The following is a 17,522-nucleotide window of genomic DNA, read 5'->3' as shown; positions in this document are numbered from 1 at the left end:
TGCAATTGACTGAGCGACCAATAAAAAGAAGATACACGCCCCAGTCTAGGCTGAAACATTATTTTACAGTAAATATCATTCATAGCACGAAATAGTTTAGTTTATCATTGCCGCCGGGTTGGAATATCGCAAACAGACAAATTAAACTACATTACCCAGAAAGCTGGGCAGACTAACCATTGAGATCACTCGACAAACATACTGAGCGACCAATCAGGAAAGAGCAAACATCGCACTTAAGGCGGAAGTAGTATTGAGTCGTCTCCGACGGCAGACGATGTGTCCCGAATAGGTGTTCCAGCGGGTGTCCTCTTTGACGAAGTAAGTGGGGAATTGTTTGCATGCACCCGGGAAGGCACCGCTACCTCACGCGGCAAAACCTAAACCCCCCCCCACCCCCCCCCCCCCCCAACTTTCCCACGCCCTGGTGGTTCATGTGTCGTTGTCCAATCCACCCGCCAAAAAACCCATAACCACCCCCTCCCGCCCCCGGGCCCCCGTCCCCGTCTCTCCATCTGTTTGGAAGTCCGGAGCAGTAGATCTGCACGGACCGACGAGAGGGGAAGTCAGAAGGGCCAGGGTAGTTATCACACTGGTCGTAGTGGGATAGTGAAGCATAACGGACAAAAGAATAAAGTTTTATTGACATTCATTGTTTGAACGAGGGTGGACAAACAGGTTTAAGGCACGATATGATGAACTTTAAATCAACCCTAACAATCGACAGCACGAGCAGGCGGTTTCGTAATGGGAAACGTCAGCAACATAGTGACCCTGAAAGAGGCAGCGAATTTCAGTGGAGTCATTATTAACATATATTATCCAGAAAGGGATTGGGTAAATAGATACAGAAATGCGTAATGTAGATGTAACTCTTGAAATACATTAAGCCTGATAACAAGCACTAGCCTAACCAACATTAGCCAAGGGTAGGAGAAACTAATACTACGAGCAGATAAGTTGCGCCAGATAGTCAATAAACGAGAAGCATTTGTATATGTGACAACACGTACCATTCTTTGTTTTTTCGATTAGTGTGTGACTACAAGAGATCACCCCCACATATGAGATCTGCATGATGCAAGTAGGCATCTCCCAGTAGGTGAGGAACAAGGATGTTGGGCTTTATAGATTTCTTTAAATACACGCACGATTGGATAGATATATCTCCTTTCACGTTGGTTAAATACCTAGATATTCACTTAGACTGTCAAGTCTAAATAGAAACACCATAGCACCTGGAGACCGAGGAAAATCGTTGAACGAATGCGATACACCACGTGGGACTAATGTCCCTAGACAAAAGATAACGCGGTACCGGGTACGGACCGGAACTAATACAACAGTGATTCCGAATAAAAGTCACGTTTTTTTAAAAAAAATACCCCTAGTTTTATAGAGCACGTAGTGTGGTGTGTAGAGCATAGTGAATTGGCACAAAAATTACTTGGATTATACAAATTCTACTCCAATCCACATTGCCACAAATCAGCGAGCACTGAGGTAGGTGGTGCACGTATAGTCCACCTTCACAGTAGAAGATAAGAGCACTATATAGGCACATCAGCAGTTACGATAAGTTTATAAATTCTAATTGTTTTTGTTTGATATTTTGAATAGAAAAACTACTGGCGTCGGAAAAAAGAAACGCAAAGGTGAGTGCAGTAGGCCTCACTTTCGGGGTGCATGGAATAACGTGCATGGACACACGGCAGGGACATATAAAAGAAAAGTATATTTATCGCCCTGACGAAGGCCCCCAGACCCGACTGGGCTAATTATAGGGCCGAAACATGTTGGCAGCAAATTGAGGGTACATTTGAATCAAATTTGATTCAAAATAACCCCATCACGAAGTTTTTAGCAATACCAAGAGTACCCAAGAATAAAGAATCGAGTGAAGGGATACTCGTAGGTATTTTTAATTAGTATCTGGTTCCCTGCTTAACCAGTACCCACTTATCTAAGAACTCCCAGTATATTTGTGGTTGAGTCCGCTCGGAGAGTACCATCTTCTCTGGGTGTGGAGTAATAGCCTATGATGAAGCATGTCACTATTATGTGAGTGAGGCTTTTACTTCAATATCTTTGATATTCCATCTGACAGTTGGGTTTTGGAAGATTTCTCCACCACAACGGATGACTATTATCTTCTACTCTTCTAGAACAGTTGCTCATTGTGAAAAAAAAAGGCTGTGAGAGAGCAACTGGCGGGGATATACTTCGACAGAGCGGACGTGGAGGGGAAGAAATCACAACTGATGAGGACATAGCACAGGTCTTTTGCGATTTTTATGCAAATTATATAAAAGAGAACACCCAACTGAAAATAATATGACATCACATTTACAGAGTGTTCACATGTCCAAGATAACTTCTGATCTAGCAGACACCCTAGACGCCCCCATAAGGTTTGAAGAGGTGGTCACATCGATCTCACGGCTTAAACTTCTCAAATCACCGGGACCGGATAGATTCTCGGAGGTCTTTTATAAGAAAATTTGTCAAATCCTAGCCCCGATATTGACGAGATTGTTTAACTCCTTTGGGGGGCCGGGAAAGATTCCTTCTAGTACGTTAGTGGCGGCTATAGTGGTGCTACCGATATCCTGGGAAGGACAAGCAGATGTGCGGTTCTTATAGACCTGTTTCCCTTCTTATTGTGGACTTGAAATTGTTCACGAGTATATTGGCCACGAGACTAAGCCCATTGATGCCGAATATAATAGAGCCGGACCAAGCAGGGTTTATCCAAAATCAGCAAAGCGGAGACGATACCAAAAGGTTTCTCCACTTAATCGATAAGGAACACCACACAAATATGAATGCTCTGTAATTGACGGTTGATGCCAAGAAGGCATTCGACCGGGTATATTGGAGCGTTCTGGAGCATACACTGTCCCACTCTGACATGGGGGATAGATTTCAAGCATGGGTGGGGAGTTGTTACAGTTCTCCAACACCTTCAATCAGAGTTAACGGCGTCTCCTCCCTTCCTTTCTTCATCCAACAGGGAACCAGGCAGGGGTGCCCTCTGTCGCCCCTCCTGTTTGCCCTTTACATTGAACCTGTAGCACAGAGGTTTCAAGATAACACAGGGATTAAAGGGATCCCATGGGGGGGAACCGCACCCCATCAGCTTATACGCTGATGACATACTTGCAGCACTGGAGATTCAAAAGAGGTCGGTGCCTGTTTTTTTAGAGGAACTAGAGATTTTTAGGCGAGCCGCGGCTTTCCGAGTAAATGTCAGTAAATCACAGATCATCAGTCTAAATCAAACAACCTGTGATTCAGAGAATGAGGGGGATCATGCCCCGGGGATCCGGGTGGTGGAGTTGATTCCTTATCTGGGGATTGAGCTGGCAGCCGCTACTCAGCAAATGGTAGCGCTGAACTATGCTAAATTGGCACGGCAGATTAGGAGGGATTTTGGCAATCGGAGCCGACATCACTTTACACTTCTGGGTCACAAAGCGGCGATCAAAATGTCCATATTACCTAAAGCACTACACCTGTTTCAGACTTTACCCGTCTCCCCGCATGAGGGCACCCTCACCTCATTGCAAAAGGACATCCTTCGCTTTGTGTGGGCCGGGGCTCGACCGCGTATGCAACGAGACTTGGGATATTTGTGTCCCGGGGGCAGGGGATTAGGGATTCCACAGCTATTGGACTATTTTAAGGCAGCTCTGCTGAGATATGGCAGAATGGAGTAGATCCGAGTCAGAAAAAAGATGGCTATTTCAAGACAGGGTGTTAGCTGGGCTCCCCTTATGGAAGGTACCTTTATTAAAGAAATCAGATAGACCGAAAAGTCTTCAGAGGTCACCAATCACAAAAACCGTGATGAGGATATAGGACGGAGTGGCTACTAAGAGGGGGCTCACAACGTACCCCTCATCTATGACACCTCTTTTCGGGAATCGAGAATTCACACCAGGAATGGAGGACAAAGCATTTGCAGCAAGGCATGATACGCCATGCAGATCCACAGGGCACTTGTTCGATGTGGAAGTCATGATCCCAATTCCACAAATACGGCAGGACTATGGGCTGATGGAGAAGGAGCGGCTACACTATTTGCAGCTTCGGCACTGCTTGCTCCATCCCGGTGTACAACCACAGGTTAGCCGCAAATTGACAAAGTACAAAAAATGGTTGATTACAAAACAGAACGATAAGGAACTTATCTCTGAACTTTATGCTATGCTTAGACAATCGGCCCCACTGCAAACCACACCTAGCCAGAAAAGATGGGCAAAGGAGCTAGGAAGAGACCTATCGAACAAAGAGTGGGGAGAAATCTATTATAGGGCTAAGCATACAGTGTGCAACGTGTCTAGAATTGAAATGGCTACCAAAATTGTTATGTATTGGTATCTTACTTCAGTCCGCCTCAACAGGGGCAACCCAGATCGTAGTCCTACATGTTGGAGGGGTTGTGGGAAAGAGGGGACTCTTCTCCACCTGTTGTGGGAATGTCAGGCTATGACGGCATACTGGTCCAGAATTTTGGATGAAATAGATCAACAGTTTGACACACAGATCCCAAGATTCCCAGAGTATGTGGTGCTGGGCTTGTCCAACCCTCTAACATTTCCACTTAAATCTCAGAAGGGAAGACAGATGGGGCTAGCATTAGGGGCAGCGCTCCAAAATATACTGACACATTGGAGGGCACAAACAAAACCCACATATGTAGGCTGGCTTCACAGGTTATGGTATATTCTCAGAATGGAGCGTATTAATGCCACCTTGAAAAACTCTGAAACCGGATTTAAAGAAGTATGGAAACCATTTCTCACCCTCTTAATGACGGTGTTCAATGAAATCAAATGCCCGAGAAACCTTCGCTTGCTGCGTCTAACAGAGTCAGATCGGGCATCCTCAACCACCGGGGGAACTCAGAATGGACAGCACAAGGGTCCCTAGAGAAATCATTATTGGAAGAAAAGAGAATACTGGTGGGGGGGAAGGGTGGCAGTTTGAAGTATTTGTCAATTGTTGTTTTGCTTTAAAGAGATTGGATTAGCACCACAATATAAATTGAGCACTGCTTGTGAGAGAGGGCATTCGCATGGAAAGCTGGAAATAGAATTGTAACGGAGAGAGATAACCCTCAAAGAATTGTGAAGTGCTTAAGGCAAATGTGAGCATGTTGAATATACAATGGTGTTTACCCAAAATAATAAAAAAAGATTTAAACATAAAAAAGCTAACACTGCATGAGAATTACAAGAACTGTAGGCCAAATGTACACAAATGGGGGAGCATCAGGCAATCTGTAAAACAAAGGGGAGCGTGTCCTGTCTCTGCAAGAAGCACAACTCTGTAAAACAAGCAGTGTTCCCGCTAAATTATCACAGAATTAGCATGTTTGGATATTAACATTTGACAAAACAACAATAAAAGACTAAACTTTCACTTACTGAGCGCAGTATCTATGTTCTTTTCTCCGTTCTTTACTTCTGTCAAGAACTCCTTCAGAAATTTCAAGCCCCTGTAGTAGGGAAAGGAACACAATAGTTGAGATAAGTTTGTAAGCGCAGCGGGTGTGTAAAAAGTCTGTGGGCTGTGATATATTTGTAGCAGAGCAGGGGTCACTACTGGTAGCAAAGTCCTCAAGAGGGGGCATGTCAGGCAGCCATGCTCTGCTGGAGGGTGAGGGGGGTGAATTGAAGCCTTCCCTCGAGCCATCACTGTAAAAAGTACTCAAGCTCTGTCGGAATAGATTTTTGAAATCACCCCACTTGCCCTTTATAAGTGTGTGTATGCATTTATGTATATGTATGGGGCACTTGTATCACACAGACCAAACTGCAAAGTAATAGGGCACTGGACAGCAAAGGGGATTAGTACAGGCTTCTTCAGACAATCCCAAAAGAGAAATTGCCGAACTCTCTGTAAACGGTGGATATTAGTTGAGCTCTGCTGGGGAAGGTTGGACCTACTCAAAACCTTATGCATCCTCTCCATGTGCACAGATGCCCAGTCTGGTTAGAGAGGTTTAAATCTCCTCTCCCGCCACACATCCACTGCACAGTCATCCCTTCGATACCATGCCACAGCACCATGGTTGTGTTTGATGACCCAGTGGATGGAGATGGTCCACTGTACTGTTGAAAGCTGTCCTTGCTCAGTCCCAGATCTCCACCAATCCCCGCCCGGCCTAAGGAATTCTTTACCTTTTCAGCCACAGCAAGGCCTCCGTGGCAGAGTTCCTGACCCCTGCCACGTTGTTCGTCACCTCATGAAGCACGATGCTCTGCAGTGTGTGGAACTCTTCCTTCTGTGTGATATATTTTTGGTTGATTTTCTGTGAACAACAACAGTACAACATTTCACATACAGGGAACAGGGCACATTAACTGAATACTAAGCATTTACAAATGGGATTGGTGCCATTATTCACTCCATTTTAGGTAGATTTGATGGGTCAATCTCAGAAGCGAGAAGCTGATATAAAGGAGCTAGTAAAATCAGGTGAGCTCGGTCTCTGAGACTTTGTGAGGGTATGTACATGGCTAGAGAGCAAGCACTGAATGAAGCATCTTGTTGAATACATCAGCAGCACACAAGTACACGCGCTGGACAGGACTACCAGGCTCACCATAAAGAGACGGTTTCTAACTAGGAGCAGTAAAAGTGTCCTTAATAACCACTGAGTCCTTATGACCAAAGCCAGCCTGTTGGGGGACAATATGTGCCCATGACTTCTCTCCCACAAGCAAGGCAGACTTCACTAGGCTTAACTTCTGGGTCCAGGCAAAAGCCTGGATAAATCCTGGGTTTAATAAGAGGTTTTACTGATTTCCTGTTATTCCCCTATGGTCTCAAAAACAATGCACAAAAGGTGGCACTATAACTCAACCGTACTCATTTTATGGACCTCAGAAGAATGAGCTTGTGACGGACTTGGGTTCTGCAGCAGACAACAGAGAGGGGGATCATATCATAAGGGGAGCACACATAAGTAGCATAGAGGCAAAGGAGGAAATGGTAGACAGGAGCCAACAGATCAAGAGATAGATATATTCTCTGGTGTACATTATAAGGATATTACAAGTCACCAAAGAGTTCCATGATCAAACAGAGAAACGAGGATGAAGGCAGAGCTTCTTTATAAGCTCATGAATCTCTAAGAGGGAAGTATTTCCTAATCAAAAAGGGCTCTTTGAACATACAGGGGATTTAAAAACCCCACTAACTCAAATTTCTAAGTCTTTCCAAAGTTAGCATTTACCGCGAATATGCTTCATACTAGACTGAAGCTTGACAAATAAATAATTATTGAAACCGTTCCAATTGTCATTCTATGTACCATATTGTTTTCCACGATACCCGAGGAATCAGGGTTGTCATGTTCAGTGGTTGCCAGAAACTACACACACCACTGTAGAACACAGGGGGGTGGTAAGCACCGTAGAGCTAGCAGGTCTAACGGCTGACTCATCCTGTGGGAATGTCCAGAGTCTGTCTGAATACCAAGCCCTCAGTTTAGGTCAACCAAAACTCACAGGTCCTGGGGGGTCCTAGAAACGACTCAACAGGTGGTAACCATGAACTGAAACAATGTGGATCACGAGATTGAATGCAGTGGAAACGGGGTTGAATATGGACCACAAATGACAATATTTTTTAGGTGACTAAAATTATGTATTATATAATATGGCAGGTTTCAGATAGCCTCTCTGTTTATCTTCAACTTAACAATTCAGCAATTAAGTTTTTCATATTATTTGGAAGACAATTTGTTTTTACAAATCTTAATTTACAGACATTTTGGCTTTTTCTCACTTGATAGGACAGGAGTAAGTGATATGACAGTTATTTATGATTATTCAGTATCATAGGGTGGAGATAAGTTATTGATTATTGTAATAATGGCGACTTAATATACACTGTAGGTTACTACTGTACAAGTATTTGGAGGGGATGACCATATATGTGAACACATCATCAGACCTTCTAAGATGACCATCGCAGCATACAAACAGGTTGCGGGGTTATTCTTTGGTTTTTGAATCAATAAGTCTTAATGGTGTGAAGGTAATGTAATATTGCATATGTGATTTTTGTGGGAAAAATGGAGATCAATATTGTTTACGTGTTGAGTAAATATAGATATCAATAACTGGTATCTAATCGAAATGATTTGGGAGACAGGTCAAGATGGCTGCAGTAGATATATATTTTGTGCTGCTGGTTGAGTGCCTCTATGGTAACTGTGATTACTGGTCAACTTATGACTATGATATTAAGGCTAGACACTAGAAACTTGAAGATTTAATTAAATGACAAACGATTGTAATCATTCACTGTGGACTCTTAATTTTGTGTGCACAAAGTCATTCTTCAATATTAGAACTTATATGATTGCTTGGTGGCCACCTTTCCTTTTTCAATAATATGCTTTATAGATACAATAACCTTTCAATTGTTTGTGTGTGCTGACATTTATACTGAACCACCTTGAGACTTATAACAACTTAAAACAGACTGTGCATGGCCAGTGTGTTTGTCCCTGCATCAGACCAACCTGCAAGCTGAGAAGGCTAGCGAACTGTTAAAGGCCTAGAACTGTCCTATAGCTGGAACTGTCCTATAGCTGGAACTGTCCTATAGCTGGAACTGTCCTATAGCTGGAACTGTCCTATAGCTGGAACTGTCCTATATGGAACTGTCCTATAGCTGGAACTGTCCTATATGGAACTGTCCTATAGCTGGAACTGTCCTATAGCTGGAACTGTCCAGCTGGAACTGTCCTATAGCTGGAACTGTCCTATAGCTGGAACTGTCCTATAGCTGGAACTCATTATCCAATACTGTTGTCCAGGTGCCCCCAACTGTTGCCTCAGCTTGGCTGGGGGTCTCTAGAGCCTTATTGACGGTCTCATGACCCCTCCTGGCGTTTCTCAGAATCCCGGCTATGTCCTGCTACCCGCTATGCTGTTCCAGAGCTTACCTGCCTCGGAGATTACCTATCCATCCTCCCATCTCTATCAGACAGTGGGGAATATACCACGTGGTCTTTTCATTGCAGTAATTTGGGACAGTGTGCTGCAATGTTCAGTTAGTAGAACTTGTATCCACGCTGGGGCACTGGAACAATTTGAGTTGGGGTGCTCCTATCAATGGTATGTCAGTGACGTCATGGGGTCGTGAAAAATCCAAGCGTTACACAGAGAACAGGTGTAGCAAATGAGCCACATGTAGTCAGCAGAACGGTAGGCGAGCACTGCTCAGCTCTCTCCCTTTGACGCAATGCAGCACAGCGATTTTTATTGCTGGGCTGTGTTATGTGAACACTTTGTAAACTTGCCGCTGACAATATGGAAATTACACAGCAAGTAATATAAAGTTGTTGCAATGAATATGGGTTTATGATAAACAGTAATGACAATATGCTACGCACTTTTCATTGTATGACAAATTACGTGTAATAAGGTGCTGCAATAAAAACAAATGGTCAATAATGATCATGGTTTCTTTCAAGTCTTTTTCAACAAGAATCATAAGATGAGTCAACAAAGAGAATGTGCTGACCGCTTTATAGCGCATTTCCTTCATGTTTGCATTGTTTCCACAGACTGCAAGGTTTCTCTCTTTTTTTGCAACAAATGTCAGGAAAATCACGGGGGAGGTGGATCAGGCTTCCCCGCTAATAGAGCGTATACTTTGAGAAACACAAAATCACGAAAAGTTGCAGTCTGTCCAGTGGTACATTTTGGAGCAGAGTCTCAAATATGACTAAAGTTGGGTGTGTTAGGGCACTGCCTTTACAAGAGAGCCAATTTTCAATTCAAAAGGACTGCACAAGAAGGCCTCTAACGATGAATGCAGAATCAGTTGCGCTGCTTTCCTGCTAAACCTATGTGACTCAGAAATGACAATGTGTAAACAATGTGTTCTGTGCATAGTTATCATTTGTGCATTACACAAGTAAAGTGTCTTGGCTTTTTTTGAATGATTCTATTAAAAACTTTGTTTTGATGACACTTCAGAATTAAAAAAAAAAACAAATGAGGCTCATTTGAAATTGTTTCGCTGCTGCTCATCTATTCTGAAATATCTGTGAAGATCATTTACAAGTATTTAAACTTTGATGTGTCTTAGAAAACAGTTTACATATTTCAACATTTCTTTTCATACTTCTTGTACCCCAGCAAAATTGTCACTTGCATCTAATGACGGAAAGGGGAACATGGAGGCACTAATTCTTGATGTATTCACTTGAACCTAAACAAAGGATAAGAAATGACATGATTATGTGGCTATTAGAGCTTTAGGTAATGTACTGGTCCTGAAGAAGCGACCTTGATGTCAAGAAACACGCGTTAGCCAGACTTTGTTCTCCACAAGAATGAAAGATTCGGACAGAAAATCTTAGTGGGCACCTCGACTTTGTTTTGGACCTCAAACCAAGCCTTATTTTGTAAGATTCTCACTTGGTTTGATTACAAAATGCCCTCACTCTGCCATCAAGGAAAGACAAGCATTGGCAATGCCATTATGTCTCGGCAATGGCCGAGCTCTGAGCTTCTGGCGTTGTCAATGTGAATGTTTTTTTAGACACAAGTTTCTACACACTGCTCCGGACACAAAGGGTTCAAAAGAGGTATGCATGCCCTTCACAGATGGGAAGAACAACAAATGGAGCGACAATGGTGCCAGCAAATGGGAAGCCTATGGGCGGGCTGTAAGCCCACGAAGTAGATACAGCATGTCTCTTTTCGAGACAGTGCATGCGGGCCACCTAGAACAAAGACCTAAAAATGTACCATCGAGCACACTGGTATGACCATAAATGCTGCTGTGTCAACCTTTATATGCATGTGTTCAGGGAGGGAAGTGAGAAGCTACCACTCGCTACACAACAGCTGAGAAGAGCTGCCTGGACATTAATAGACAGAAAGAACATGGTGTATCGTATTATGATGGATACGAGATAAGAAGCCTATAGAGGACAGGTGCAGAAAGTTTTTGAATTACTGACTTCTGTGGTAGCTGGGGACGAAGGATTACTCAGTAGTAATGAGTATTACAGTTTACACTGAAGTGTGAATGGAAGAGGACGAGCGTGCGTACCCGGCCCCAGGACTCGAACATAAGCTGTCAGTTGAGGAACCTGCGGCACCAACTGGTGCCAAACCACGCAGGGCAATTGTTGAGCATAAGGAAGCGAAAGTCGGCACCTCATTCTGCTGAAAAGAGGCTAGTAGCGAGTGTGTGTTGAGTTACATGATGAGTAGCACAGCCACCAGCAGTGCCAGCTTCAGTAACCAGTACAGCCTGCCCAGCTTTACAGGGAGGAGCCACAGCATGCTGTGGTACCCCGCTGGGAGGCCAGCCTTCCCCTCCGAGCTTAAAGAAGCAGCCTCCGTGCTTCTCCTCTCACTGTCCGAGCACAAGCACCACTGCTGCCAGGAATCTAAATTCCACTCAGGGGCGACGGGAAAGACGGATTCAAATATCCCGTCTTGGTACGTGTTAATAAAGTCTTCAGCTGCCAATGGGATAAAGGTGACTGGCTCGCTTTTCACAACCTCCGCTAGGTGTCTTTGGACACTGGTAGGCAAACGTACATTTAAAATGGCCACAGGCCATGCAATGTGAAAATTTCTTTCTGCGCTACCGGTGTTTGAAACGTTGAGGGTCGGTCCTTTCGCAGAAAGGCAAACTACGCTTCTTACCGACGACCTCGGCGCCCCTATTTGTGGGCAGGACCTGTGTAGCCTGCAGAGACCGTGGCTCAGGTAAACACAAATTGAAACATTCTGACCACAAACTGAAGTGCAAGCCATCATATTGAGTATACTTGAGTAGCCCTCTACAGCAGTCTCTCGATACAGTACAACACAGTGAATGTTGTCTCATTAAAAGTATAATACCTTGCGGACGAAATGGCAATGCCCGTTGTCACATTACAGGTGAAATACCATTGAGGCGTGACTTGCAAATAGCTTCCCCTTTAAAGGACGAGGGCACTGGAAATGATCAGAAGCCTGCAGCTGGTCACTGCCAGCATTCCCTAAATAAAGGAATAGAGGCCCCATTGAAGTATCTCTTCTCCTCTATGGATATGCCACACGCAACCTAACAAAGACTGTTGCAGTGAACACACTGGAGAAGGTGCACAATAAAAGCTGTCCCCAGAGATACGAAAACAACAATGCTTTAATGCAACTTTCAGACGCATATGCTCATTCTATCCTTGTGTGGTTTCTTTGCATATTGGGCTGTGTGGGTGTGTTTTAAATACTTCTAAAAACAATGTGATACTTCATCTGCTCAGATCTAATTCCAAGGATTTCTTTTGTTTCAAATGATATTTTATTTTCTAAGAGAGGTATCCTTACCTAAGATGGACACACCTTGGCTTCGGTGAGGATCGCAGGGGACTTCTCCCACGAGAGCGCATCATGGAAACAAGCAGCAATATATTCAAAACAGTTTGTTTATTGTAGATAGGCACAGGATTTATAAAATAATAAAATCAGCGCTAATCCCCCCCGAAAAAAAATGAATAAAAATGCCCATTGTGTAGGTCTAAAGTGGTTGAGTGGTGCGTTCGGGGAGGGCTAAACACCCGAAGAGGCATGATGTATGCATGCCCTTCACAAATGGTCAGTACAAAAAATGGGGTGACAATGGTGCAGGCAAATGGAAAGCCGATGCGCGGGTTGTAAGCCCACGATGTGGATACAGCATGTCTCGGTTCGAGACCAGGCATGGGTGCTGTCTAGAACCGAGACCTAAAAAAGTACCCACAAATATCCCTGTTGAATAAGCATTGGTTTTTTTGTATACATTGTAGGACACTTGACCACTGTTTTTGAACACACAGCAAACAAGCAAGTTTTAAAGACCTCTTTATTGTGCTTTCTCCTTTTGAACTACTGCAAGGTAATCTCACCTCCAGCACCCCAGTGCGACAGACACAGGTCCTCCTTCCCCCCGAAGCAGTGTGAGTTACAGACTCAGCCACCCGAGGGAAGTGATACTAATCCCGTCCCCTGGGCAATGACATTGACCTGGCCCACAAGGAAGAGACACTGTTTCTGGTGTTTTGGCATGGACACTGACCCGAACCTTGAGCAATGTGACAGACTCCCCTCTCCGCCTGGGATTCCACTTCAGGCATTGTGATATATCCCCACCCCAGCCTTCCCCCTTCTGCAGGGACAGACCTTGGGACCCCCTAGGCAGCGTGAGAGACCCAGGGACCCCACTGGTCAATGTGACAGGCCCGGGGGCCCCTGTGCAGTGTGACTGATCGCCCTCCACCAGCAGTGGGATTGACTGCCCCTTCATCAGTTATCTAACCAAGCCGCTTGGACAGTGTGGCCGCCCAGCCCAACAGCCCCCACTCCCTACAAAGCAGTGTGAGGGACCAGCTTCTGGGCAGTGTGACAGGCCCCAAACAGCTTGCTGGATCTACAAAGCGATGCTAGACACTAGTATCACAATCTGGGGGCGGACCTCGAGCGACCCCTCTCACCTTTATTTATTTCCAATGGCTGCATTCAGCCATCAGGATGGTGCAGAATGGGTCAGCTTCACGTAAGGGAATACACATATATATGTTGCATACCTTGCGTATCATGCCATAAGGCATCATTGGTGAACTGTCATATTGGCGTCATGCCTCATTTGCATCTCATTATACATTACATTTGCCATAATTCACATGTACATTCCCCAATAGCAGATTAGACTGACAGTTCGTTGGATAGGTTATTTGCAGGCTTGTATGGTCTCTTGGCCCCACTGGGTCGTTGCTTCGTTTGGTTGGGTTTGCCCTCTCTTTACGCAGGGGGTGTAGTTTTTGTCCCGGAGCTAGGCCACAACTCGCTACCTTGTCTGACTCTTGTTGTGCCCTGCCATCCGGCGGGGGCTGGGCAGCGAGCACCGTCTCCGTTTGCTACCCCCTTGTGGTAGGCCAACTCACCCAGCCGTAAGGCATCCCAAAGTGAGGGGTCCTACACACCGCCCTTAGGCCAACTCACCTAGCCGTGAGGCATCCCAAGGTGAGTGGTCCTTTTCCGGCACACCACACTCCGGTGTGCCTCCGTACCAACCATTATCCCTGTAGTTCCTCGCCACGCTGTCGGGGAGGCTTACATCTTCCTGCGACTCCCCCTTTCTTCCTTCTTAGGCCATTACATCTGCAACCTGCTAAAGCCATGGCACCCCACAGGTTGTTACAGTAGCCTCCCATGCCTTCCTCAAACAGGTGCACGCCATCTTGCGCATAGAACTCAGGGCAGCCCATGTGGATGAGCCTGTGCCTGTCATAGAACATGCTTATACCTCTGCACAATCTTGGTTAACCTATTGCTCTCTTAATATCCCTGCAAATATACTTCCTTGTTTTTGCAATTTCCTTTCCATTGCTGCGTGGACCCAAACTCCTGAAGTTACAGGGGATGGGAGGAGGCACCTTCCAGGGCCTCTGTGCACGGGTCAGGCTTCAACTAGCTACCGCTTCGATTCGGGACCTGCCCGGGCTGCCAGTGCCGTCCCGCTTGCCCTGCCCGTACGTGGGCCCTCCCTGCTCCCTGGGGTCCCTGCTGTGTGGTCTCCCAAAGCCCGGCTTGAGTATCCACTCTCTTTAACTTTCATGAGGCTGAGTCGTTCCATTTTGCTCCCTCGGTACCTCATCCGCGAGGAATCCCGAGGGGCCTGCGGGAGCATCGCCTCTACTCTTTCCATGGTGGCAGGCCGCCCTTGGCTCCCTCCGTGCCCCTGCCTTGTGCCATCCCAATGACCTGTGTGGTAAGAGCCTTCCCTCTACCTTTAGTAATTCCTTCCTTTCCTACGTTTCATGCGTTCCTTCCGCTTCTATCCTGCGAGGAAGGGGGGGTATGCGCCGATCTGGGCCTGTTGCCCTTTATCTATCCCCACCTTCGCCTTGTCAGCTCGTCCCCTGGAATGGGGGGGGGGGGGGGGGGGGTTCGCTCCCGCCCTGGGGCGACCACTCCTGGCCCCCCATTTCTGGTGGAAAAGCCTCTTGTAACTGAACATTAGTATTACTTTAATCCTTTAACAGCCAGGCTAATTATTTGGTAGCACATTACTTTACGCCATTTGTAGTAATCTGTCGTCGTGTCATAGACTGTAAGCTGACAGTTATGCATTCCACAGGCCTGGCTTCAGTGACCCAATTCGCCACGATCCATAACTGACTTGTTATCCTTAAAATGTGGTCTGGTCCTCACATCCGAGTCGCACTGTCCACCGCACCTTCTTTATATTACGGATCGGGCCCTGCGTGCTATGGAAGTTCTGGCTTTGTGCGCGGGGGGGCTGCTAGCCTTCTCAGCCGACAATATTTGGGCTGACCTGTCTCTAATGTTCGCCCATGTTTTCTCCGTTTTTGGAGTCTAGTTACTTTTGTGTGCTCCAGTTCCTGCTTCAACTTTCTCAAACCTCGCTGTCCAGGATTAAGGATTTTGCGTTAATGGACAGCTTGTGAGATCGCATCCTTTAATTCCAAGGTCTCCCATTTTATTTATAGGGAAATATATGCATAGGACAAATAATTATTTTCCACAGCCATTTAGTCAAAGCATAACACTTAGAGCTTTAGTATCTAAATCTGCCCTCGTCGTTAATGGAAATCCTTTATTCTTAGAGCAAGCGCTCTAAGTAGCGTTGCAAGCTCTGACTACACTACTGCCAATTGTTCCAGTGTAAAATTGCGTATCCACGTTTAGCAATATGACGCTATGTATCATGCTCCGTACTTGCTCCCTAATTTGATGCGAATATTCAAGCTCAGTGCCCGAGCTACTGTGGCAGCGTGTGCCTTCTGCTACCAGAAACACTTGCTTTTCCGCCAATGCTTGTCACCCGATAAGGTTTTACAAGTCACCCATAGACAAGATGCGGCAGCGGCTTTTGATCCCGACACTTGCCTCAGACCCGCCAGTGGCTTTTGATCCCGACACTTGCCTCAGACCCGCCAGCGGCTTTTGATCCGACACTTGCCTCAGACCCGCCAGCGGCTTTTGATCCGACACGTGCCTCAGACCCGCCAGCGGCTTTTGATCCAGACACTTGCCTCAGACCCGCAGCGGCTTGTGATCCCAACACTTGCCTCAGACTAGCCAGCGGCTTTTGATCCGACACTTGCCTCAGACCCGCCAGCGGCTTTTGATCCGACACTTGCCTCAGATCCGCCAGCGGCTTTTGATCCGACACTTTCCTCAGACCCGCCAGCGGCTTTTGATCCCGACACTTGCCTCAGACCCGCCAGCGGCTTTTGATCCCGACACTTGCCTCAGACCCGCCAGCGGCTTTTGATCCCGACACTTGCCTCAGACCCGCCAGCGGCTTTTGATCCAGACACTTGCCTCAGACCCGCCAGCGGCTTTTGATCCGACACTTGCCTCAGACCCGCCAGCGGCTTTTGGTCATCCGCACTCAATCTGCTTCCTTTCTTCGTTGCCAGCAGCGGCGGGCGATCCTCACCGCAGAACACACAGACGGGGACTTGCCTGGCATGCAGCGACGCTTCCACAAGGTCCCGATGCCCTCAGGGAATGGGAGCGGGAATGTAGGTGGCAGATGGAAAATGCTCCGCTTGTTCCAGGACGCCGGGATAGGCACCCGGTTGTCCTTTTGAAGCCGCCGACTCGAGGATGGGAGCGGGAATGCAGAAGGCTGTTCCTGGGCGACGGACGGCGAGGCCCCCACTAAGGGCACCGGGGTGGGTACCTGGGTGTCCTCTGCAGCACCGCGGTCACCCGACGGGCTTGGTTCTGGACAGGGCTTCTCCTCACGATCTTCCAATAGGTACTCCAAACAAAAACTTACTCGCCGATGCTGCTCCCCCGCTCGAAAAGATAGGAGCTTACCTGGGGGAGCAGCGCTTATATCCCCCCCCCCCAGCGCTTTCCCGCCCTGTTCGTGGTTTCCCCCTATTGGGGAGTTTGTATCGCACTTGGGCCCCCATTGGCCGGGGGGGGGGACGGCACCTCTCTGGCAGCCGCAGGGGGGTGGGCGGGAGCTTTCCTGCTCTTGGGCGCATCATTGCGCTACAAACCGGTTCTGTCCAGGGCTCTGCGTCGGTTATGGCGCCGGCCCTCGAGGCCCCCTTCGGGGGCGGCCTCTGCGATTACATACCTGACTGACCAGCATGTAAGATTCCCACCCCCTCACCCCCGAAGTACACAGGCCACTCTACATGCAGCATACTGCTTAAACTTCCAGTTAGGTCATAGTTGTTGCCTTATGTATTAAGGGTGATTACCTCAAAGTGACTGGGCTCGCTTGCAGGGACGTTTAAGACATTGGCAAAAGGGCAATTGCCCAGGGCCCCTGCCTTTTAAGGGGCCCATGGGAAAGTGAGGTTTCTCTTTATCTCAATACGGAATTCTAAACGGTTTATCTTCACAGGGCTTGAATTAGCAGAAAATGGGTGATAAAATTCAAAGCTGTTCCGAACAGGAGCTCTTAAAATATTTCTTGCATGATGCCCACAAAATTCTTAAGATGACACTGTTCACTTGTAC

The 17,522-nt window shown here is 46.6% G+C and overlaps 1 protein-coding gene across 2 annotated transcripts in view; it reads right to left on the bottom strand.

Annotated features, from left to right (window-relative positions):
- PLEKHA8 (pleckstrin homology domain containing A8) overlaps positions 1-17,522 on the bottom strand; it is a 141,015-nt gene that overhangs the window by 26,399 nt on the left and 97,094 nt on the right. For both annotated transcript variants that reach the window (XM_085630416.1, XM_085630417.1), the window contains exons 11-12: positions 6,189-6,319; positions 5,433-5,503 (exon numbers count right to left, since the gene is read on the bottom strand). In XM_085630416.1, coding sequence (XP_085486542.1) covers positions 5,433-5,503; positions 6,189-6,319 — 202 coding nt within the window. The remainder of the gene's footprint in view (positions 1-5,432; positions 5,504-6,188; positions 6,320-17,522) is intronic.

This window comes from Triturus cristatus, chromosome 10 (genome assembly GCF_964204655.1).
Source record: "Triturus cristatus chromosome 10, aTriCri1.1, whole genome shotgun sequence".
Lineage (NCBI taxonomy): Eukaryota > Metazoa > Chordata > Amphibia > Caudata > Salamandridae > Triturus > Triturus cristatus.
The sequence above is the reverse complement of the archived record's forward strand: the minus strand, read 5'-3'. Positions and strand labels throughout refer to the sequence as shown.